The 24,751-nt window shown below is 45.7% G+C and overlaps 1 protein-coding gene across 6 annotated transcripts in view; it reads right to left on the bottom strand.

The window, feature by feature from the left end:
* The window catches only part of STK38 (serine/threonine kinase 38), a 106,831-nt gene that overhangs the window by 62,223 nt on the left and 19,857 nt on the right, over positions 1–24,751 (bottom strand). For 2 of the 6 annotated variants that reach the window (XM_032141543.2, XM_032141544.2), the window contains exon 2: positions 4,032–4,225. The exons of 2 other annotated variants lie outside the window; for them this stretch is intronic. Coding sequence is in view for 1 of the 4 variants with exons in the window: in XM_058432686.1 (XP_058288669.1) it covers positions 15,500–15,512 (13 nt within the window). In the remaining 3 variants the exon portion in view is untranslated. Of the gene's footprint in view, positions 1–4,031; positions 4,226–15,499; positions 15,518–24,751 lie in introns of those variants that run through there. 2 more of the 6 variants (XR_009211413.1, XM_058432686.1) reach the window with 2 other exon arrangements.

Consider the following 24,751-nt stretch of genomic DNA (forward strand, 5'->3'; position numbering starts at 1 on the left):
GCAAGCTCCACCTCCCAGGTTCATGCCATTCTCCTGCCTCAGCCTCCCGAGTAGCTGGGACTACAGGCACCCGCCACCACGCCCGGCTAATTTTTTCTATTTTTTAGTAGAGACGGGGTTTCACCGTGTTAGCCAGGATGGTCTCGATCTCCTGACCTCACAATCCGCCCACTTCAGCCTCCCAAAGTGCTGGGATTACAGGCATGAGCCACTATGCCCGGCCAATAGTGTTCAATATTTTATTCTTACCATTCCTGCCTCTCACATGATCTACTTCTCTGTCCCTTCATCCTAATATAAAGCTGAGTAAAAATTAGGAGAGGCTGAACACTGTGGTTCATGCCTGTAATCCCATCACTTTGGGAGGGTGAGGTAGAGAGATCATTTGAGCCCAGGAGTTCATGAGTCCAGGAGTTCAAGACCAGCCTGGGCAACATAGCAAGACCCTGTCTCTACTACCCCCCACAGCTGTGGCAAAAAAGAATCATGAGAGATGAAGGGCCATTTTTCTTTTTTTGGAGATGGAGTCTCGCTCTGTCGCCCAGGCTGGAGTGCAGTGGCACAATCTCGGCGCACTGCAACCTCCGCCTCCTGGGTTCAAGCAATTCTCCTGCCTCAGCCTCCCAAGTAGTTGGGACTACAGGGACACGCCATCACCCCCAGCTAATTTTTAGTAGAGACGGGGTTTCGCTATGTTGGCCAGGCTGGTCTTGAACTCCTGACCTCAGATGATCCGACTGCCTGGGCCTCCCAAAGTGCTGGGATTACAGGCATGAGCCACTGCACCGAGCCAAGGACCATTTTCAAAGATAGTGCATTTTAAGAAAAGTTTTCAGGTTTTCCCCCTTAATATTTAGTAGCTTTTTAAGATTGTTTTGTGGATTAAACTAAGGCTTATAAAACACTTGTTCAAAAAAGCCTTAAAATTATTTAAAAAGCAATTATTTAAAAAGATATTCAGGCAAAAATTACATAAATAATTCCTTCAGAGCAGAGATTCAAAACTAAGGCTCTACTTGAGAGTCAAACATTTTGACTCATCATGTGCCAAAAAGATCAGTAAAAACAAATTTAAGACACTGCATTAAGAGCTACCTTACTATAAAATATCACATTATTTTTTATGGGGAAGTTTCAACTAATACCAAAGCAAACTCAAATGTTTTAGAGTATCACTAAAGGAATTTAAAAAAAAAAAAAAAAAAAAAACCTCTGTTTGGTTTGTGAAGCTTGGGTGTGGTTCCTTATTTGTCAGCCTGTACCCCCTCCACCCACAATGAAAACCACATGCACTCTAAGTGTGTTTGGTGAAGAAATTTAAAAACCAGATCTAAAAACATGTCAAAAGCAAGTGAGAGTTTTGTACTTCCTTGTCTGAAAATTCCTGAAGAAACTGCATACATGTAGTTACATTTTAACAACTGAAATTACTTCAACATAAAAATGTAACAATTTGCCAGGGCACTGGTGCACCCCTGTAATCCCAGCACTTTGGGAGGGAGAGGTAGGAGATTGCTTGAAACCAGCCTGTGCAACATGGCAAAACCCCCGTCGCTACAAAAAAATACAAAAAATTGGCCAGGTGTGGTAGCGCACACCTGTAGTCCCAGCTACTCAGGAGGCTGAGGTGGGAGTATTGCTTGAGCTGGAGAGGCAGAGGTTTCAGTGAGTTCGGCTTGTGCCACTGCACGCCAGCCTGGGACAGAGCAAGACCCTGTCTTAAAAACAACACAACAACAACAACAAACAAAACACAACAATCTGCTAGTATTTAACCCTAAGGCAAACAGTGCCTTCCCTATAACAGGCAGTTAACAAATGTAAGTTGAGCAAGTTAATGATTTTTAGTTCTCAACAAAGCTAAAGGATAAAGACGGCCAGACACGGTGGCTCATGCCTGTAATCCCAGAACTTTGGGAGGCCGAGGCAGGTGGATCACCTAAAGTCAGGAGTTGGAGACTAGCTTGGCCAACATGGTGAAAGCCCGTCTCTACTAAAAACACACAAAAAATTAGCCGGGCATGGTGATGTGCACCTGTAATCCCAGCTACTTGGGAGGCTGAGGCAGGAGAATCCCTTGAACCCTGGAGGCACAGGTTGCAGTGAGCCAAGATCACACCACTGCACTCTAGCCTGGGTGATAGAGTGAGACTCCGTCTCAAAAAAAAAAAAAAAAAAGAATAAAGACTACATTTACACTGATGGATATATCAAAAATGTTTTGACTAATTTAAGTAGCTGGCTGGCATTACTACCTAAACTTTTAAAAAGATTGAAAGGACATTCAATGAACTCAAAGATGCTCAAATATTAGACCAACAAATTCTTAAGCACAGTGTTTTTCAACTTTTAGAGTTTCTAATACAATGATAAAGATTGCACTCTCCTTCCCTTTGACCTTTCTTTAAACCCTCCTCCACTTCCTCTATTGTAATATAAAAAATTTAGCCTAATTCTAATATCCTTTAATCAAAAGATGTCATTAATATTGCCCTATAGCAATTCATAGGTTTACTGGGTCAACCAACTTTTCTTAAGACAGGACTATCCATCAGGCTTTCCATAATTCAAGCCTTCCTGCCCTGACCTAGAAGCCATTGGAGGCCTTTGCCCTATTTGTTTCATTCTTCAACTCTGAAGAATTAGGAAATAATAGGTGGCTGAGGAATTCTTCAAAGTTTTAAAAAATTAACAAAAGGAATTGATCCTCATAAAAGTCAGGTGTAAGGCCTGCAAACTCAAAAGAAAGTCAAATGAAAACCATTATGTGATTCAATCTATATGGTTATGCCTGGCTAACTGATTGACTTTACAATGGTACTCTGTGATCACTATAAATAACCCTCTCTCAACAATATGGACTTTATTTCCTTGCGACTGACAATCCATTATCTTTCATTTGGACGATTCAACATTAGAGCTAAGATTATTGCTTAAATCGCATGTCTAATCTCTCCCACTGAACTGTAAATCCTACTGAACTGTAATCTCTACCTACACTAGAAAGCAAGCACCATGTCTTATACTTGTTTTAATATTTTTCCCCCATCTCATACACAGTGCTACGCACTTAGCACCTTAAGAAAGATTAACTAGGAAAAATACTCATTTTTGATGTCCATTCCTAGGAGTTTATGTGTGATGGGGGATAGGGCTGCGACATGAAATGCTTTGCTATATATAGCGTTCTCTCCTCTTAGGAGGAAGCTGGTATCTAACGTTTAGGGTGGGGAGGAGAGCCTGTTATCGTGGTGGTGGCTGTTTTATGTTTAGGGAAACCAAATATACTGCCTGGCTAATTCAGAGGCAGGGTGAGCTCAAAGGGTGGAGACACTCAGGGTCTACTTCACTCCAACCCTCCTCGGTGCATTTCAAACAGAACAAGTTTCTCTCCGAGTCGTTTAGTCGTTTCAGAATGAACTGAGAGATCTGGTCTCTCTGCCGGCCGTTCTGCCCGCTTTCTGACACAGACTTTCCTCTAAGCCCTTATCGACTTTTTCCTCTGGCTGTTGCTTTTCCACTCTCTCAAGAATTTTCCCTGCCTTTTCCTGTGATTTTAAGCTTATCTGAAGCCCAATATCCTAAGACTAACGGAGAAAGGAGCCCACTCAAAGATACCACACCCCAAGGGGGGCTTTCGACATCTCTGCCTCAGACCACAGTTCACAGACCCCAGAAGAAGGAAAAGGAGATAAAAACTGGTGATGACCGAGATCCCTGAGGGACTGACTGGTGGCAGGGAGCAGACAAAGGTGGCAACACGGAAAGGAGAGCCTGGCTCCCGCTCCAACTGCAAAAGGAGAAAGAGAAAGGATGGGATGGAAAAATGCGGAGAGCGCCAACAAGGGGCACCTGGAGACGGGGGAAGAAGGGAGTTAAGGAGAGGGGCGGGGAGAGGCCAAGAGGCTGAGAGGTCAGGGCTTGAAAGAGGGCGCCGGCAGAAGGAGAAAGCCCAAGGAGTCGGAGGTTGGGGAAGGAGGAGATAAAGGAAAAACCCAGGGATGGAAAGACGGCGGCAGCAAGCAACTCACCAGAGCCCCGGGAGAGGCAGGGCTGGGGACGGCGGAGAGCCGCAGACGCCCCTTCGGCCAGTAGTCTCGACGTGAGGGCTGGCGAAGCCCCGGCGGCCGCAGCCAACGAGCCAAACACGGGAGGGGACGCGTGAGGGACTCTGAGACAGGGGGCGACAGGCGGTGACGGGCGAGGACAACAGGAAGCGCTCCAACTGCCGGAAAAGACGGGAGCGCTGAGAGGCCAAGGCAGCGCGGTCCCCCGCCGCAGAGACGGGCTGGCGCGGCAGCCCGGGGCCGAGACTGCGCCTGCGCGACTTCCCGTGCGGCCGGGATTGCGGAACTGCGCGTGCGTGGCCCCGCCCTGCCCCTCCCTTCACCCCCTGCCCGGGGCAGGCTGGACCTGGGTGAGGCCAGATGGGTGAGTGCGGGGCGGTCTCCGAGAAGGCTGGGCTGAGGGAGAAGTTCCCTTGTTTTCTTTTGTTTTACTTTTTACTTCGAAATAATTACGGACTCACAAGAAGTTGCAAAATTAATACATACAGGTTCCCTATGCCATCACCCACTCAGCTTACCTCAACGTTTTTCTTAAGATACAACATTCTCAAAGCCAGGAAATTGACATTGGCACAATACAATTAACTTCATTACAGACCATACTCGGATTTAACCTGTTTGGCATGCAGTCATGTGCGTGTGTGTGAGTGTGTGTGTAGTTCTATGAAATGTTATCACCTGTATAGTTCCCACCCACCCCCCTACCCCGTGTAGAACAGGTCTGCTGGAGCCCTTGGCCCCCCTCCTCTTCCTTAAAGTAAGGACCTTACCTGTGATAAGGTGAGTTCTCATAGGTTTGGGAGGTTACCCAGAGGGCGACCCAGTGTGGACAGAAAACGTGCTTTTCAAGGCCACCCAACTCTTATTATGTACTGCTTTTGGGGGTAAAGAGGTCCCAAGTTTAATAGCCTTTGGGCACTCCTCGTTTCTTGAGAATAGAGCACAACGCCGGCAACTACAAAGTGTCAGTCTCCTGGAAACTAAGATGAATGAGACATGGTCCCTGACTGCCTGCAAAGGGGCCATCTAGGGAGAGAAGGAAGCATGTGCTGCGAGTCATTCATTCATTTCATCTTCAAAGCCCAGTTTCCTTTTGTCTAGCCTCTCACAAAAATCACTTCTCGCCAGGCGCGGTGGCTCGTGCCTGTAATTCCAGCACTTTGGGAGGTCCAGGTAGGAGGATCGCTTGAGCCCAGGAGTTTGAGACCAATCTGGGCAACATAAGGAGACTCCACCTCTAAAAAAATTTTTGTAATTGGCCGGCATGGTGGCACGTGCCTGTGGTCCCACCTACTGGGGAGGCTGAAGCAGGAGGATTGATTGAGCCCAGGAGTTCAGGGCTGCTATGAGCCATAATCATGACACTGCACCCCAGCCTGGGCAACGGAGGGAGACCCTGTCTCAATCAATCACTACATACATATCAGTCAATCACTTCGCCTTTCATTCTCTCTGCCCAGAGGCCCTTCTCCCCAAATGCCTGTTGTCAAAGTCCTACTCATCCTTAAACTTTTAATAATAGTCCAAGATGTTTGCATAATGCTTTACAGTTTACAAACAACTTTCACTTATTTAATCTCACTTGGTCCTCACTTTGGCAGTGACACACGAGGTTTTCCAGATAAAGTAATTGACACTCAGAGAAGCTAAGTGACTTGTCTGAATTCCCACGGCTAGTAAGCCAAGTAGCCAAGAGGGGAACCCCATTTTTTTGTCTGCAAATCCAATGTTCTTTCTCCTCTTCCCTTTCCTTCCTCCAAAGCCCAGCTTAAACCTTATCTTCCTCCTGGAGCTTTCCCAGTTTCAGAAGAGGAATTTCACTCTCTCTTCTCTCTTCTCTTATATATATGTTTTTTGGGCGGGGGGGGGGGGGTTGGTTTTGTTTTGTTTTTTTGAGACAGAGTCTCGCTCTGTCGCTAGGCTGGAGTGTAGTGGCATGATCTCAGCTCACTGCAACCTCCATCTCCCGGGCGCAGTGGCTCACGCTTGTAATCCCAGCACTTTGGGAGGCCGAGGCGGGCGGATCACGAGGTCAGGAGATCGAGACCATGGTGACACCCCGTCTCTACTAAAAAATACAAAAAAATTAGCCGGGCGTGGTGGGGGGCGCCTGTAGTCCCAGCTACTCCGAGAGGCTGAGGCAGGAGAATGGCGTGAACCCGGGAGGCGGAGCTTACAGTGAGCCGAGATCGCGCCACTGCACTCCAGCCTGGGCAACAGAGCGAGACTCCGTCTCAAAAAAAAAAAAGATTTTAAGTCTTAAAATAAAGGGAACAATATGACAAAAAACCTGAATCACAATTCTAGTGGTAGAAGCAGCAATACCTTATAAACAAGAGATCTTAATTTCCTCATTTTACACAAGATAAAAACACCACCAATGGGTTTAGATAAGTTATAGAATATTTTTTCCCTAATTTTAAAATATTGTTTTCAACCAGGAGTGTGGCGCACACCCAGTAGTCCCAGCTACTCCAGAGGCTGAGGCCGAATTGCTTGAACTGGGAGGCAGAGGTTGCAGTGAGCTGAGATAGCGCCACTGCACTCCAGACTGGGCTACACAGCGAGAACTCAGTCTCAAAAATAAATAATAAAATAAAATCAGCTGAGCGCGGTGGCTCACACCTGTAATCCCAGCACTTTGGGAGGCCAAGGCAGGCGAATCACCTGAGGTCAGGAGTTGGGAGACTAGCCTGACCAACACAGTGAAACCCCATCTCTACTAAAAATACAAAAATTAGCTGGGCGTGGTGGCAGGCGCCTGTAATCCCAGCTACTCGGGAGGCTGAGGCAGTAGAATCGCTTGAACTCGGGAGGCAGAGCTTGCAGTGAGCCGAGATCAGGCCATTGCACTCCACCTGGGCAACAGAGCAAGACTCCGTCTCAAAAAAATAAATAAATAAAATAAAATCTCGTTTTCCTCCAGATATTTCGGCTAACCTGTATTATCACACTTGGCCAAATTGTTCACTAACATTGACACGCTGACTTGCTCCAGCATCGGCAATAGTGCTCAATTTTTTTTTTTTTTTTTTGAGACGAAGTCTTGCTCTGTCGCCCAGGCTAGAGTGCAGTGGCGCGATCTCAGCTCACTGCAAGCTCCACCTCCCAGGTTCATGCCATTCTCCTGCCTCAGCCTCCTGAGTAGCTGGGACTACAGGACTACAGGCACGTGCCACCATGAGCAGCTAATTTTCTTCTTCTTCTTCTTCTTCTTCTTCTTTTTTTTTTTTTTTTTTGAGATGGAGTCTTGCTCTGTTGCCCAGGCAGGAGTGCAGGGACGTGATCTCGGCTCACTGCAAGCTCCGCCTCCCGGGTTCACGCCATTCTCCTGCCTCAGCCTCCCGAGTAGCTGGGACTACAGGCGCCCGCCACCATGCTCAGCTAATTTTTTGTATTTTTAGTAGAGACGGGGTTTCACCGTGTTAGCCAGGATGGTCTCGATCTCCTGACCTCGTGATCCACCTGCCTCAGCCTCCCAAAGTGCTGGGATTACAGGCGTGAGCCACCGCGCCCGGCCCTTTTTTTGTATTTTTACTAGAGATGGGGTTTCACCATGTTGGCCAGGATGCTCTCGATCTCTTGACCTCGTGATCTGCCCACCTCCGCCTCCCAAAGTGCTGGGATTACAGGCATGAGCCACCGCATCCAGCCCTCTCCTCCTATATTAATTTATCTGTACCACAACTCAAATAAGCACTAAAGTTTTCCTCAAAACAGCCCAGCCAAATTATGCTGCTCTTTCTGTAGGAACCCAAAAGGTGACATTTTACCAAGATTCCAATAACTGTAATGGACATTTGTCATTCTTTTTGGCCACTCAAGCATCTGAATCCCTTTCCTATCACCACCACCAAAACTGAAATCACTTATACCCATCCCAGACTGTGAGTTGGAAATTACAATGATCTGACCTGCATAATTCTGATGTTGTCACATCCCCGTGTTTGTTTGTTTGTTTGTTTTTTGAGATGGGGTTTCAGTCTGTCACCCAGGCTGGAGAGCAGGGGCACAATCATAGCTCACTGCAGCCTCGAACTCCTGGGCTCAAGCAATCCTCCTACCTCAGCCCTGTGAGTAGCTGGGACCAAAGGTGCACACGACCTTGCTCGGCTAGTTTTTTAATTTTTTGTAGAGTCAGTTTGCCCAGGCTGGTCTCAAACTCCTGTTCTCAGGTGATCCTCCTACCTCAGCCTCCCAATGTGCTGGGATTACAGGCATGAACCACCTTACACAGTAAGTCAAGCTTTATTTTAAATTTTGATGTTTTGTTCATCATGGATTTTTTGCATTAATTTTGATTTTTGAAAAGCGTTGCATTAAAATAGCCTTTATCTTGATTACTGAGTTTTTTGTGCCCAAGGTGAGTGTCTTGCTCACCTGCTCAACTCATCCGTTCTTTGTCTCAAGGGAATCACCTGCCTTTCCTTTATCAAGCTGACCTGTGATTGCTTCACCAGCCAAAACTGAGCCACTTGGAAAGAACCACAACTCTTTTTAAAAACAGGCATCTTACCCCTTAGCAGTGTGTGCCCCACCCATTGGGGCAGTGGCATCAATTGCCTCTGAATATTCCTTTCATAAGAGGACAGGAACTATGCTGGGGTGCCTGCTAGCCCAATGCCTTTCAAACTGTAACATGCACATAAATCTCCTGGGATTTGGTTAAAGTGCAGATCTGGCTAAAGTCTGGCGCAGAGCTGAGATACTGCATTTCAAACAAGCCCCCAGATGATGCTATCACTGCTGGTCCATGTACTACACTTAGAGTAGCAAGGAAATTGAACAAATATCCAAGTAAAAAGTAAGAAGGAGAAAGTGCTCATAATCCAGCAGCCGTAGGTCCCAACCAAGGCCAAGACTAGAGTGAAGCATGTGAGGGCATAACATTTAAGAAGACACTCACTTTCAGGTTCTACTCCTGCATTTGCAGAACGCTGAGAGTGAGGGCAGCCTTACATTGAGTGTCCTAGGAACTTGCTTGCCTTAGCCTACTCCCACCCTGGTAACATAACCACCAAGTAACATTTTGGTGAGTGTTCCTCCATACTATCTTTTTTTTGTTGTTGTTCTGAGACAGGGTCTCGCTCTGTCACCTAGGCTGGAGTGCAGAGGCGCGATAACAGCTCACCGCAGCCTTGACCTCCTGAGCTCAAGCAATCCTCCTGCCTCAGCTTCCCAAAGTGCTGGGATTACAGGTGTGAGACACTGCACCTGGCCTTGAGACCAGTGTGCATGAGTGTGTGTGTGTTTTGTTTTGTTTTGTTTTGTTTTGTTTTGTTGTTGAGACAGAATCTCGCTCTGTCACTCAGGCTGGAGTGCACTGATGTGATCTTGGGTCACTGCAACCTCCGCCTCCCGGCTTCAAGAGAATTCTCCTACCTCAGCCTCCCGAGTAGCTGGGATTACAGGCGTGCACCACTACGCTTGGCTAATTTCTGTAGTTTTAGTAGAGAGGAGATTTCGCCATATTGGCCAGGCTGGTTTCAAACTGCTGACCTCAAGTGATCCATCCGCCTCGGCCTCCCAAAGTGCTGGGATTACAAGCATGAGCCACCGCGCCCGGCCGTGTGTGTGTATTTTAAAAGAGTCTCACTGTGTTGCCCAGGCTGGAGTGTAGTGACACAATCATGGCTCACTGCAGCCTCAACCTCCCAGGCTCAAGTGATCCTTCTGCCTCAGCCTTCCAAATAGCTGGTCTACAGACATGCACCGCCGCACCTGGCTAATTTTTAAATTTTTTGAAAAGATGGGGTCTCTCTATGATGCCCATGCTGGACTCTAACTCCTGGGTTCAAGTAATCCTCCCACCTTGGCCTCTGAAAGTGCTGGGATTACAGGCATGAGCCACTGTGTCCAGCTGAGACTACTTTCTAATACACATATAAACGCATGGAATCATAGTATGTATGCTTATATTGTATGTAATTATATCTACACATATGTGGTATTATACTGTTATTTGTTCATTTATGTCTAAATTGTGATGTTTTAAATCTTCAAGCTCTGTTTAATCTCACAAATTCATTTAATCTTGTTCCTCTAAAATATGCCCAGTGGCTTCTCTGAGTGGAGGAATTGTGAGTGTTTATATTTTCTTCTTTATATTTTTCTGTACTTTCCAAATTTTCTACACTGGATCCCATAACCTTTTAATTAAGTTTTCATTTTTATCAAAGTAATACATGTACAGACTTGAAAAAGATTAAATGATCTACAAGACTCATAATGATAAACAGCAATTCCTTGCCCCACCCACTCCCACCAGATTCACTCAGCAGAAGCAGATGCTTTACAAGCTTTTAGTTGTTGTTCTGCCATTTATCTACTTGTTTTGAAATAACATTGCTATTTCTTAAGTTTTTATTTTTAAATCTTTTTAATTTCCTCAATTAAGATGAGGATTTAACTCACTTATACCACGACATCTTCTACCACTGCCATCCCTCTTAAATCGATAGTCAGTGTTTACAATTGAGTCAGATCATCTTCATGTATCACTTTTTGTTTTCCCTGGAGTTAACAATAGCTTCAGTTTTTTCTCCTACATAATTTCATTTTTAAATAGCTATCACTGACTTCTCTGCAACCTCTTTGTCAAAACTGAAGAAATGTTCTCAGGTTATGGTCAAACTCACAATTCGTTATCAGCTCCATTTTTTTCTCCCTGGAGCTCTCTGTATTAGTCAGGGTTACCCAGAGAAACAGAATCACAGGGCTATATAGAAATTATGTAGAGAATATATAGAGATACAGAGATTTGTTTTGGAATTGTTAAGGAATTGGCTCATGCAATTGTGGGGGGTGGAAAGTCTGAAATTTGCAGGGCAGTCTGGAAACTAAAAAGAGTTGATGTTGCAGTTTTAAGTCTGAAATCCACAGGGTAGGCCAGCAGTCTAGAAACTCAGCTGGGATTTCTATGTTGCCATCTTGAGATAGAATTTCTTCTTCCTCAGGAAACCTCAGTTTTTGCTCTTAAGGCCTTCAACTGATGGGGTGAGGCCCACCCACAGTATGGCGGGTAATCTGCTTAATTTAAGTTCAAATGAGGACAGGTGCAGTGGCTCATGCCTGTAATCAGCACTTTGGGAGGCCGAGGCGGGTGGATCACTTGAGGTCATGAGTTCGAGATCAGCCTGGCCAACATGACAAAACCCCATCTCTACTAAAAACACAAAAATTAGCCAGGTGTGGTGGCACATGCCTGTAATCCCAGCTACTCAGGAGGCTGAGGCAGGAGACTTGCTTGAACCCAAGGGCGGAGGTTGCAGTGAGCAGAGATCATTCTAAGCTGGGCGACAGAGCAAGACTCCGTCTCAAAAAAAAAATTAAATAAAGTCAAATGATTATACCTTCACAACAACATCTACACTAGCGTTTGACCTAACAATTGAGCACCATAGCCTAACAAATTTGACACATGAAATTAACCACCCTCTGTCCTCCTAAATAATCCCTCCCCAACCATGTTTTGTTTTGTTTTGTTTCCTCTTTAGTGTCCCCACCTCCTACTTAATTTCATGGCCCTCCCTTTATTTATCAAACATAACCTTCAGCAGGTACACCTAAGTAAATTAAGACAACCTGCCATCTGGGCAAGGTGGCTTACACCTGTAATCCTAGCACTTTGGGAGGCCAAGGCGGGAGGATCGCTAGAGCTCAGGAGTTCGAGACCAGCCTGGGCAACATGGCGAAAGCCCATCTCTATGAAAAATGCCAAAAAAAAAAGGATGAGAGTGGTGGCTCAAGCCTGTAATTCCGGCACTTTAGGAGGCTGAGGCGGGTGGATCACTTGAGGTTAGGAGTTTGAGACCAGCCTGGCCAACACGGTGAAACCCTGTCTCTACTAAAAATACAAAAATTAGCCGGGCATGGTGGCACACGCCTGTAATGCCAGCTACTTGGGAGGCTGAGGCAGGAGAATCGCTTGAACCCAGGAGGCAGAGGCTGCAATGAGCTGAGATTGCGCCACTGCACTCCAGCCTGGGTGACAGAGCTAGACTCCATCTCAAAAAAAAAAAAAAAAAAAAAATTAGCTGGGCGTGGTGGTGCACACCTATAGTCCCAGCTACTTTGGGGGCTGAGGTTGGAGGATGGCTTGAGCCTGGGAGGTCAAGGCTGCAGTGAGCTGAGATTGCACCAGTGCACTCCACCCTGGGTGACAAAGTAAGACCCTGTCTCAAAAAAAAAAAAAAAAGACAACCCATCAGGGAATTGCGCTAGGGTAGACAAAGTGTTAAAAAAACCAATTGGGGCCAGGCGCAGTGGCTCATGCCTGTAATCCCAGCATTTTGGAAGGCTGAGACGGGCGGATCACGAGGTCAGGATATCGAGACCATCCTAGCTAACACGGTGAAACTCCATCTCTACTAAAAATACAAAAAAAATTAGCCGGGCCTGGTGGCTGGCGCCTGTAGTTCCAGCTGTGCGGGAGGCTGAGGCAGAAGAATTGCTTGAACCCGGGAGGCGGAGGTTGCAGTGAACCGAGATCGCACCACAGCACTCCAGCCTGGGTGACAGAGCGAGACTCCCCGTCTGAAAAGAAAAAATTAATTAAAAAAAAAAAAATCCCACAGGGTGGATGGGAGAGTCAGTGGGCACATCCTCCACCCCAATCCAGCTGCCTCCTCACCTCCATTTATTTCCCACTGTTCTAGGAAACACTGTTCTAGGAGGGAGAGCGCTGAGCCCAGGCGGTATATATACTCCAGAGTAACTGCCAGTGACCAAGCCTGGCCAGGAGAAAAAGAATTTATTTGCAGCTCAAGCCCTTCAGGGAAGCGCTAGTATAATTAGCTGGGCCTGCAACAGCTGTCTGGCTGGTCATTTTTATCCTGATGCTTGAACTACAAGCCTGGAAACCTCCAAGTAAAGAAAGCGCTAAATGCAAAAATAGCATTTCATGTTGTTTCTTGGTTTCAGACTTGGAGATATAGCAACCCAAAAAACAATGAGAGCTTTGACTATATGTTTGTGCCTGCTTAGAGATTTTTTTTACTTTCTTTAAACTGAATGCTTAAAAATGGGGCGAAAATAATTGAGAAGTCTTAAGAGATACACATTTTAAATTAATTTTTTCCAAATGACAGTGTGTGTATGTTGTGATGAGTCAATGTTTCTTTGGGAATTGAGGGTGAAAAATCTCGAAAACTAATAAAGGATGTGAAGTGTGTCAGGTCCAGTGCCCAAATGACACATAACATTTCCCACCTACCCACTGGGGATTGCAGATATTAGGAGGGAGGGAATATATATATACATATGTATATATCTACACACACACACATATATATATAAATATATATACACACACACATATATATATGCAAATGTAGACTGAAGGCCTTAGGGGGAAGGAAAGAGAATTATAATTTCTGAATAAAAATTATAGTTCTGAAAAATTCTGAAAGCCAGAAGTGAAAGGGATAAAATGCCCATTGACCTAATTGTGCTTAGATGGGAACCTCCCTGTAAAACAGAGTTTCCGAGGCTCCCACTGTTGAAAGAAAACTGGTGGGGTGGAGAGCTGCATGAATCACAAGATTCTCAGGCTCCCTCAGGAACGTGCTAAATCTTCCATATTTGCCGAAGCCCAGAATTGTCCTAACTGCCATCTGATAACTGATCTCATAAATTTCCTAAAAATGGAAGCATTTGGATCCCATTTGTTCCAAATAGAGGTAACGGCACGCACACACACACACACACACACACACACACACACACACACACACTCTCTCTCTCTCTCTCTCTCTCTCTCACCAAAGTGTTTTATATCCACAAATGTGCAGAGTGCTGGGTTAGGTAAAAGTTACATGTTTCTTTGTTGCAGGACTTCTCAGGACCTTTAATTGCATTCTGGCCCTCCATCAGGAACACTTATTATACAGGATTTCCCAAATGTATTTGAGATGCTTTGTGGAGAATGATTAACATTTCCCTAAACTCATGCTCTCAGGAACCTGGATCTAGATAATCACCATCAGGGTGTGGGCTCAAGAGAAAAGGGCCAAGAAGATCACCTGCTAGTTCTCATGTAGTTACAAGTCAAAGGAGCAAAAGGAGGCCCAAACTGCCTGTTACCATTTCCTAGATGTCAAAAATGACTTAGTAAATTTCCTTTTCATTCTAAATTGCTAATAATGGTTTCAGAACCCACTCATATCAGAGCTAAGAGGGAACCTACAGATCACTTCATCTAGTCCTTTTGTTTTACAGATGTTGAAACTGGCCTAAGGAGAGGAATTAAGTTGCGCAAAATTACAACGTTAATTAAGTTACAAAACTTGGTTAGAATCAGGTTTCCTGACTTCCTGTCCACTGATTTTTCTCCTGCCCTGTGGTACCTCCTGGTATTGCTGGATCCACAGACTAGCAATGGGCTGTTATCACACAATTTTGACAAATTTGCCTATAATTAAAAATGAGATTGCCGGGCGCGGTGGCTCACGCTTGTAATCCCAGCACTTTGGGAGGCCGAGGCGGGCGGATCACGAGGTCAGGAGATCGAGACCACGGTGAAACCCCGTCTCTACTAAAAATACAAAAAAATTAGCCGGGCGTGGCGGCGGACGCCTGTAGTCCCAGCTACTCGGAGAGGCTGAGGCGGGAGAATGGCGTGAACCCGGGAGGCGGAGCTTGCAGTGAGCCGAGATTGTGCCACTGCACTCCAGCCTGGGCGACAGAGCCAGACTCCGTCTCAAAAAAAAAAAATAAATAAATAAAAATGAGATTTAAGCCCAGCTGATGGCCTGTATTATCTCAAACAAATCTCAGTAAAACAAAACTTCAATATGACAAAATATTCTAGATAGTCATTGATATTTGAAGCAGTAGAATTTGATCTGTGATTTCAACAAAGGATTTTTTTTTTTTTTTTTTGAGACGGAGTCTCCCTCTTGTTGCCCAGGCTGGAGTGCAATGGCATGATCTCAGCTCACTGCAACCTCTGCCTCCTGGTTCAAGTGATTCTCCTGTCTCAGCCTCCCGAGTAGCTGGGACTACAGGTGTCCACCACTACAGCCGGCTAATTTTTTGTATTTTTAGTAGAGACAAGGTTTCACCATGTTGGCCAGGCTGATCAACTCCCGATGTCAGGTGATCCACCCACCTCAGCCTCCCAAAGTGTTGGGGTTACAGACATGAGCCACCGCGCCCAGCACAGGACTCTTAATTTGTCTCTGAACAGTCTCACAATGTCATCCTTGAAAGCTGCATTGTGGGTCATAGAGACGTCATGGTCCATCTCTCTTTTCAATGTTTTTGTACATTGTGGGTCATAGAGACGTCATGGTCCATCTCTCTTTTTAACGTTTTTGTACATTGTGGGTCACAGAGACGTCACGGTCCATCTCTCTTTTTAATGTTTTTGTATTCTTTTAAAGAATAGATCAAGGATTATAAAAGATTAAAAGTGAAAATCTCATTTCTACCTCTGTCTTGCATCCTTTCATTGTTCCCCTTCCCTCTCTGTACAGTTTCCCATTTGTTTTTGTGTATCCTTCTGGAGTTCTTCATGCTATTGGAAGCAAATATACATATATAGAGACTTAGGTTTCTCACTTTTTTTACACAAAATGACACAATCTTTTTATTAGGCAAGTCTCTTCCCCTTTGGACCCTCATTTCCTGATTTCTGAAGAAAGGAGATTGCAGGCCTGGCGCTGTGGCTCACGCCTGTAATCCCAGCACTTTAGGAGGCCAAGGCGGGCGGATCACGAGGTCGGGAGATCAAGACCATCCTGGGTAACACAGTGAAACCCCGTCTCTACTAAAAATACAAAAAATTAGCGGGCGTGGTGGCATGTGCCAGTAATCCCAGCTACTCAGGAGGCTGAGGCAGGAGAATCACTTGAACCCGGGAGGCGGAGATCGCGCCACTGCACTCCAGGCTGGGCGACAGAGGGAGACTCTATTTCAAAACAAAAAAACAAAAGGAGATTGCACCAACTCTCCACAGTCCCTTCTCTCTGAGATTCTCAGATGCTGGGGATGCATCAAGCCCCTGGCACTCACTCTGCTTCTCTCAACAATATTTAGCTTTTTGGAAAGTCACACTTGTATGGCTGGTTTTGTCAGTGACCTCAAATTTAAGCATTCGGGGTGTGGTTTGCAGACACTGGTATTTCATGCTTTAAGAAAATCCAGTACACAAATGTCAGCATTTCCAAAGCAAATTAGGGAGTGTCTGTTTGCATTACAAATGAACCTTGCAAAAATGATTCATCAAAAGTTTTTTTTTCCTGTATTTGCATATATTTTTTCACTAAATAAATAATACCTGGTACAAAATTCAAAAAAGCATACAATGAAAACCTTCCACCTTGATCCCCAGCCACTGAGCTCCCTTCCCCATGGGTCACCTCTTACCAGTTTCTTCTGCATCCTTCCACATTCTTTGCATATGCAAACATAGCTATACATATATATATTTTTAAATAACACTCTAAACATACAGTTTTGCACCTTATTATCCTTTGCTGAAAAATATACTTTGGAAAGCCTTCCAGATCATCAGGAGAAATAGAAATGCCTCAGTCCTCTTTTTTTTTTTTTGAGACGGAGTCTTGCTCTGCAGCCCAGGTTGGAGCGCAGTGGCGTGATCTTGGCTCACTGCAACCTCCACCTCCTGGGTCCCGGTTCAAGCAATTCTCCTGTCTCAGCCTCCCGAGTAGCTGGGACTACAGGTGCCCACCACCACGCCCGGCTAATTTTTTGGATTTTTAGTAGAGACGGGGTTTCACCGTGTTAGCCAGGATGGTCTCCATCTCCTGACCTCATAATCCGCCCGCCTCGGCCTCCCAAAGTGCTGAGATTACAGGCATGAGCCACCTAATTTTTGTATTTTTAGCAGAGACAGGGTTTCACCATGTTGGCCAAGCTGGTCTTGAACTCCTGACCTCGTGATCCGCCTGCCTCGGCCTCCCAAAGTGCTGGGATTACAGGTGTGAGCCACTGAGCCCGGCCCCCTTCTTTTTTTTTTAAAGGCTTCATAATTTTCCTTTGACAGATAGATCAAAATGAATTTTATCTAAATGGGGCTGTTTTTCAATAGTGAACTCAACAATTCCATTGACAATCTGATTAATTCCTGCAGCCTTATGTTCAGTTGCACTCTATTGCAGGAAACAAGATGCTCTCAGGGTGCTTCCATCTGTGCACAGTGCACAGTGAGCAGGCATCAATGTCTACAAACAGATGTGCCAACAGAAACTCACAAGTGTTTTTACCTCTGAAACCTTAGGATTGAATCTCAGATTAGTTTAAGATCCTCAGTTTAATCTTCCTAATTTTTAGAGTAACTTTTTCCATTTCCTGATTTTTAGAATGAGCTTCCGTCTCTCTTTCTCTCCTCATTACTGAAAGCAGAACAATCTAATGCTGCTTTTCTGTTTTTCTTTTTGGCTCCAAGCTTTTGAAACCAGCCCCATTCTCCAAGGTTCTTACTTAACCCACTGAAGACTACTAGCAGCTTTTACCCTATGCTGGTCCTCACCTCTGCCCTCATAATAACAAAACTCCTCCACAGTCACATTCAGTATCAGAATAGATATTGAAAGAAAGAATTTTGATCAGAGTCAGGGGATGATGAGATATTGATCTCCCAGCCCTCAGGGCAGCCAGGGGGCTCAGGCAGCCTTAAGTAGCCTCATCATTCATTTACCTCTGGGGATGAACAAAGGGTGTGATTTTTCATGTGTGACCGTGAAAAAGGTTGAGAAGCTCTAATGAGCACCATGAGAGGAAACACTGTCATTAGTGTTTGGCAAATGCTGTGTTCTCAGTTAATATGTGATTGATCGATTGGCTAGTTGAATGACATAATCAGGAGCAATGTACTCAATAAATAGTAGATATTATGATTATTGTCATGACTATATCTTCTCACTGTTCTTTGTGCCTCAACCCAAAGAAGAATACAAGATATCCAGTAGATATTTTACTTAATTAATTACTATTACTATTATTTATCTATTTATTTGAGACAGAGTCTCGCTCTGTCACCCAGGCTGGAGTGCAGTGGCACGATGCTGGCTCACTGCAACCACTGTCTCCCGGGTTCAAGTGATTCTCCTGCCTCAGCGTCCCGAGTAGCTGGGATTATAGCCGTGTGCCATCACACCTGGCTAATTTTTGTATTTTTAGTAGAGATGGGATTTCACCATGTTGGCCAGGCTTGTCTCGAACTCCTGACCTCAGGTGATCTACCCACCTTGGCCTCCCAAAGTGCTGGGATTACAGGCGTGAGCCATCGCTCCTGACCTATTACTATTATTTTTTTACAGACAAGGTATCACTCTGTCACCCATGCTGGAGAGCAGTGGCACTATCATCACTCACTGCAGCCTTGACCTCCTGAGGATCAAGTAATCTTCCTGCCTTAGCCTCCTGAGTAGTTGGGACTACAGACACTACCACCGTGCCTGGTTAATTTTTTTTTTAATTTTTTGTAAAGACAGGGTCTCACTATGTTGCCCAAGCTGGTCTCAAATTTTGGCCTTAAGCAATCCTCCCACTTCTGCCTCCCAAAGTGCTGGGATTAAAGGCGTGGGCCACCACACCTGGCCCAGTGGATATTTTATAATTCTAATCCTAGTTGACGTTTTATTTCCACTTACTTAAAATACTCACTTCCCTTAGTTCTGGGACATGGTACTCTCCTGCTTTTCCTCCTACCTTCTGACTCTTCACAGATTCTTCTTCTTCCACAGGGCCTTTAAATGTTGGGGTTTTCCCAAGTTTGGCTCTTCAGCCTCTTCCATCTCCCTGAGCTGAGTCAATACTTCCCAAGACTCGAGAAGACAAACTATTCTGATGAATCCCAAATTGACATTTTCAGCCCATACTCCTCTTCTGAGCTACCAGACCCATGTACCCAGCTGCCTACCTGTACTCTCTTCATGAATTGACTGAGATGAAACATTGACCATTGAAAGGAATGAGAGCTTCAAATAGAAACACTGGAAAAGTATAGGAAGATGAAATTTTTCTTATACACCTGGAATTTGTAACCACTGTAATGACTAGTTCAAATCCTTTCTGTCTTCTTCAGTTCTTTGGTTTTGCCAACCCTTCCAACCCATCCACACTCCTGAGTCCCCTTCCCAGTTAGCAGATCCTATCGTCTCCCATGTCACAGAGAAAGTAGAGGCTGTAGACAGCTCCCTCTTCTGCCACCAAATCTACAGGCATCTGCATCCACTCCCATTCTTTTCTCCTCCCTTTTAGGCCACCCTCCTACCTGGGCTTTGGCTTGTGTCACTTCCTGGCTCTTTAGGAGTCTCCATCCTGTCTTTTACCTGCCCTCTGGACAGGCTGCTTCCTCCTAATGTTTGTACGTGTGCAAAGACTCCCTATCGGAAAAGCCTCTTCCTTCGACCTCAAGTCCAGCTTTCACTACTGCCACTCACCATTTCTTTCACAGCCAAGTTTCTGGGAAGGGTTTTCTCCATTTACCATCTCTATTTCTACACCTTCCATGTGTCTCGACCTCCTGCAATTTTGACTTCTGGCCAGGCACAGTTGCTCACAACTGTAATCCCAGTGCTTTGGGAGGCCGAGGCAGGCAGATCACGAGGTCAGGAGTTCGAGACCAGCCTGGCCAACATGGTGAACTCTCATCTCTACTAAAAATACAAAAATTAGCTGGGCGTGGTGGTGCACACTTGTAATCCCAGCTACTCGAGAGGCTGAGCCAGATGAGTTACTCGAACCCAGGAGGCGGAGGTTGTAGTGAGTGGAGATTGTACCCCTGCACTCTGGCCTGGGTGACAAAGCAAGACTCCATCTTGGGAAAAAAAAATTTGCCTTCTTCCCACAACTTGCTCCAGCTGTACTTGACAAGGTCAGCACCAATGTCCTCCATGGTATTTCAATGGACTCTTCTTGGTCTTTATTTTGCTTGGCCTCTCTGCAGCATTTGCCACCACGGACGAGTCCCTTCCTGAAGTTCTCTGTTTACTCATCATCTTCTTCATGACAATGTTTTTAAAATAGTTCTGAGTGGCTCACCAGGTAATTGCCAGCCCAGGGACTGGGTTTTCTTTCTGCCTTCACAAACATCTAGTTATCTCTTTTTTTTTTTTTTTTTTTTTTTTTTTTTTTTTTTTTTTTTTTTTTGAGGCGGAGTCTTGCTCTGCCGCCCAGGCTGGAGTGCAGTGGCGCGATCTCGGCTCACTGCAAGCTCCGCCTCCCGGGTTCACGCCATTCTCCTGCCTCAGCCTCTCCGAGTAGCTGGGACTACAGGCGCCTGCCACCACGCCCGGCTGATTTTTTTTTTATATTTTTAGTAGAGACAGGGTTTCACCGTGGTCTCGATCTCCTGACCTCGTGATCCGCCCGCCTCGGCCTCCCAAAGTGCTGGGATTACAAGCGTGAGCCACCGCGCCCGGCCTCATCTAGTTATCTCTAATTCACCCTTCAGGTCTCTGCTCAGGGAGCCCTTCCCTGTCCCCCTGGACTGGTTTGCATGGTTTCCTGGGCTTTGCTGGAGCAGCAATTATCACAGATTGCAATTAGATGTGCTAGAGTCATTCTACACCCCCAGATTTTCCCCTGGGTTGTATTTAATTTCCAAGGACTTCCCTGATGGCAAGACATGGGGGAGGGTGGCTTTCTGCCCCTGCATATCATCTGTTGTACTGGCTGAGCTGAAATGTACTGAACGAGCACAATCTTCACGCACACTAGATTAAAGTGATCTGAATGTTCCCCCTCATTCTCACAAATTTTCATTTTTTCCGTTTCTTTGTTAATGGACTGTTTGCACGCAAATTTCCCTGTGTTTTTCCAGACATTGTCCAAAGTCATAATTGGAAATTATTAAAGCAGCAATCCCCCAGGTGGCCTGATAGTGGCCACACACCCTCCTTGTACAATATTTCACCTAACAACCACTGAAGAGACCAAAACAGTTTTCAGCGAATTCCTCTCATCCCCATTCCTAATTCCCTGGTGCAGTTATGGGGGCGCACAGCCCAGGGCCTGGGAGCCACAAGCTTCTGAATTCTCCAGTCACCTTCCCCTCAGTCCGAGGACCTGATCTCATCTGGAGGTAGATTCCTGCAAGCCTCATGTGTTGCCTTTGTGCATGAGTCCTTTCTCTTTCCCACAAGATCGTGGCTCAAAAGCCAGCAAAGACTCCTTCCTCTTTGGGTTCACGTTGTCCTAAGTTGAGACAACTTAGTTCACTGGGGAAAGGCTGTGGAGAAAAGAAAATCCTGGGGATGAAACCCATAGTTAATAGTCTAAAATAGCATCATGACACAGTGCATGTACTGTGGATATTGAGAATCTAGGGAAAATGGGCTTGGAGACAATAGACAAATCCAGAACCGCCCCATGTTCTTAAGAGGTAGACAAATAGGTATAGCAGGAGGAGAAAGGATTATTTTGACAGAGATTAGAAAAAGAAAGTCTTGGCCAGGCATGGTGGCTCATGCCTGTAATCCCAGCATTTTGGGAGGCTGAAGCGGGCAGATCATGAGGCCAGGAGTTAGACACCAGCCTGGCCAACATGGTGAAAACCCGTCTCTACTAAAAATACAAAAATTAGCCAGGTGTGGTGGCGGGTGCCTGTAATCCCAACTACTCAGGAGGCTGAGGCGGGAGAATTGCTTGAACCCCAGAGGCGGAGGTTGCAGTGAGCCGAGATTGTGCCACTGCACTCCAGCCTGGGTGACAGAGCAAGACTCCGTCTCAAAAAAAAATAAATAAATAAATGAAAAGAAAAAGACAAAGAAGGTCTGTTTCATCTTCAGTATTACAAAGAGGAATTTCTGAGGAGAAATGTGAATATTTTGTGATTGTTGAGTAGCAAAGGGTATGAGTCATTTGTAAATATTAACAAAAATAAGACATGATACTGATGCCTAAATGTAGCCAGCAACAAAGTTAATAATCACCCACAGATCTCCCTTTAATTACCTAATTAATCTAATTGCCTCCTGCCGTCTTTTGGCCTTTCTCGACCACATACCCCATTTATTGTTTCTTACCCAAACAAAACCCAGTCACTCTAAACAAAAAGGCCACAGATAACTAAGAGAAGCCACAAGGTAGGGAAGGACTCCTATCATGGTTTTTTTTTTTTGAAACCTGTATTAAGACACCTCCTTTTTAAGAAACTCAAACCCTGGGAAGAGAATGTAAGTGGAAGCTTTTCTGCAAATACTGTTGGTTCTCTAGGGGGAAGGAACCAACCCCAGGGGCCTCTTGCTTTTTTTTTGAGATGGAGTCTCGCTCTGTCGCCCAGGCTGGAGTGCAGTGGTGCAATCTCGGCTCACTGCAAGCTCCGCATCCCGGGTTCACGCCATTCCCCTGCCTCAGCCTCCCGAGTAGCTGGGACTACAGGCGCCCGCCACCACGCCCGGCTAATTTTTTGTGTCTTTAGTAGAGACGGGGTTTCACCGTGGTCTCGATCTCCTGACCTCGTGATCCGCCCGCCTCGGCCTCCCAAAGTGCTGGGATTACAAGTGTGAGCCACCGCACCTGGCGGGCCTCTTGCTTTTAAATAATCCCTCAGGACACAGCAGAACAAGTGCCAAGAGTCTGCCTGCAAGTGACTAAGAACTTGAAGCTGCAAGATAGTGTCTATCCAGCTGCCTTCTCTCCAAAATGCACCTTGAAATCTGCCTTCCTTAGGCTAACTGAGAAAGACTAGAAAGGTGTGAAATGGTTAATACCTTTTCTTATTGACATCCACATGGTAGAAATCTGGCCTTCTGAGGCTCCTGCAAATGACTCTCTCCCGTAATACTCTATCTGCCTTTGTTTTTTTGTTTGTTTTTTGTTTTTTGAGACAGATTCACTCTTGTCGTCCAGTAGCACAATCACAGCTCACTGCAGCCTTGACCTCCTGGGCTCAAGCAATCCTCCCACCTCATGGGATGATGTGTGCCACCATGCCCGGCTAATTTTTGTATTTTTTGTAGAAATGGGGCTTCACCATGTTGCCCAGACTGGTCTCAAACTTCTGAGCTCAAGTGATCCACTAGCTTCAGCCTCCCAAAGTGATGGGGTTATAGGCGTGAGTCACCACAAATGGCTTTCAACTCTGTTTTTGAAGCCTTTCAACTAACTGAATCAGACCCACTCAGATTGGATAATCTTTCTTACTGAAAGTCGACCAATTATGGAATTTACAGCTACAAAAGACTGTCACAGCAACACCTAGATTAATTTGGCTGAATAACTGGCACTATAGCCTAGCTAAATTGACACTTCAAAAGGACGATCACAGGTACAATTTGATAAGTTTTGACATACAGTCATGCACTGCGTGACATTTCAGTCAATGACAGGCCACATATAAGATAGTGGTCTGGACGGGTGTGATGGCCCACGCCTGTGATCCCAGCACTTTGGGAGGCCGAGGCGGATGATTTACCTGAGGTCAGGAGTTCGAGACCAGCCTGGCCAACATGGTGAAATTCCATCTCTACTAAAAATACAAAAAAATTAGACGGGCATGGTGGCGCATACCTGTAATCCCAACTACTCCAGAGGCTGAGGCAGGAGGATCACTTGAACCCAGGAGGTGGAGGTTGGAGTGAGCCGAGATTGCACCACTGCACTCTAGTCTGGGTGACAAAGTGAGACTCTGTCTCAAAAAAAAAAAAAAAAAAGACACACACGAAAAAGATGGTTGGGCGTGGTGGCTCATGCCTGTAATCCCAGCACTTTGGGAGGCCAAGGCCGGCGGGTCACCTGAGGTCAGGAGTTTGAGACCAGCCTGGCCAATATGGCGAAACCCTGTCTCTACTGAAAATGCAAAAATTAGCCGGGCATGATAGCGGGTACCTATAATCCCAGCTACTTCAGAGGCTGAGGCAGGAGAATCATTTGAACCTGGGAGGGAGAGGTTGCAGTGAGCTGAGATCATGCCACTTCACTTAAGCCTGAGCAAAAGAGCAAAGGTCCATCTCAAAAAAAAAAAAAAAAAAGATGGTGGTTTGTCCCATGAGGTTATAAAGGAGTTGAAAAATTCCTCTCACCTAGTGATGTCACAGTAATTGCAGTGTTGTAGCACAATGCCTTACTCATGTGTTTGTGTGATGCTGGTGGAAACAAACCTACTTATAAAAGTAGCATGCCTGGCGCTATGGCTCATTCCTGTAATTCCAGCACTTTGAGAGACCGAGGCAGGAGGATGGCTTGAGTCTAGGAGTTTGAGACCAGCCTGGGCAACACAGGGAGACCCCATCTCTACAAAAAAAAAAAAAAAAAAAAAAAATTAGCTGGGCCTGTTGGCACATGCTGTGGTCCTAGCTACTCAGGAGGCTGAAGTGGGAGGATCCCTTGACCCCAAGGGTTCGAGGCTGCCATGAGCTAAGATTGCGCCGCTGTTTTCCAGCCTAGGCAACAGAGTAAGACCCTGTCTCTTCTTTTTTTTCTTTCTTTTTTTTTTTTTTTTGAGACGGAGTCTCGCTCTGTTGCCCAGGCTGGAGTGCAGTGGCGCAATCTCAGCTCACTGCAGCCTCTGCCCCCCAGGTTCCAGCGATTCTCCTGCCTCAGCCTCCTGGGTAGCTGGAATTACAGGCACTCGCCACCACACCTGGCTAATTTTTGTATTTTTAGTAGAGACAGGGTTTCGCCATATTGGCCAGGCTGGTCTCAAACTCCTGACCTCAGATAATCTGCCTGCCTTGGCCTCCCAAAGTGCTGGGATTACAGGTGTGAGACAC

The sequence above is a fragment of the Hylobates moloch genome, unplaced genomic scaffold, assembly GCF_009828535.3.
Source record: "Hylobates moloch isolate HMO894 unplaced genomic scaffold, HMol_V3 SCAFFOLD_20, whole genome shotgun sequence".
NCBI lineage: Eukaryota > Metazoa > Chordata > Mammalia > Primates > Hylobatidae > Hylobates > Hylobates moloch.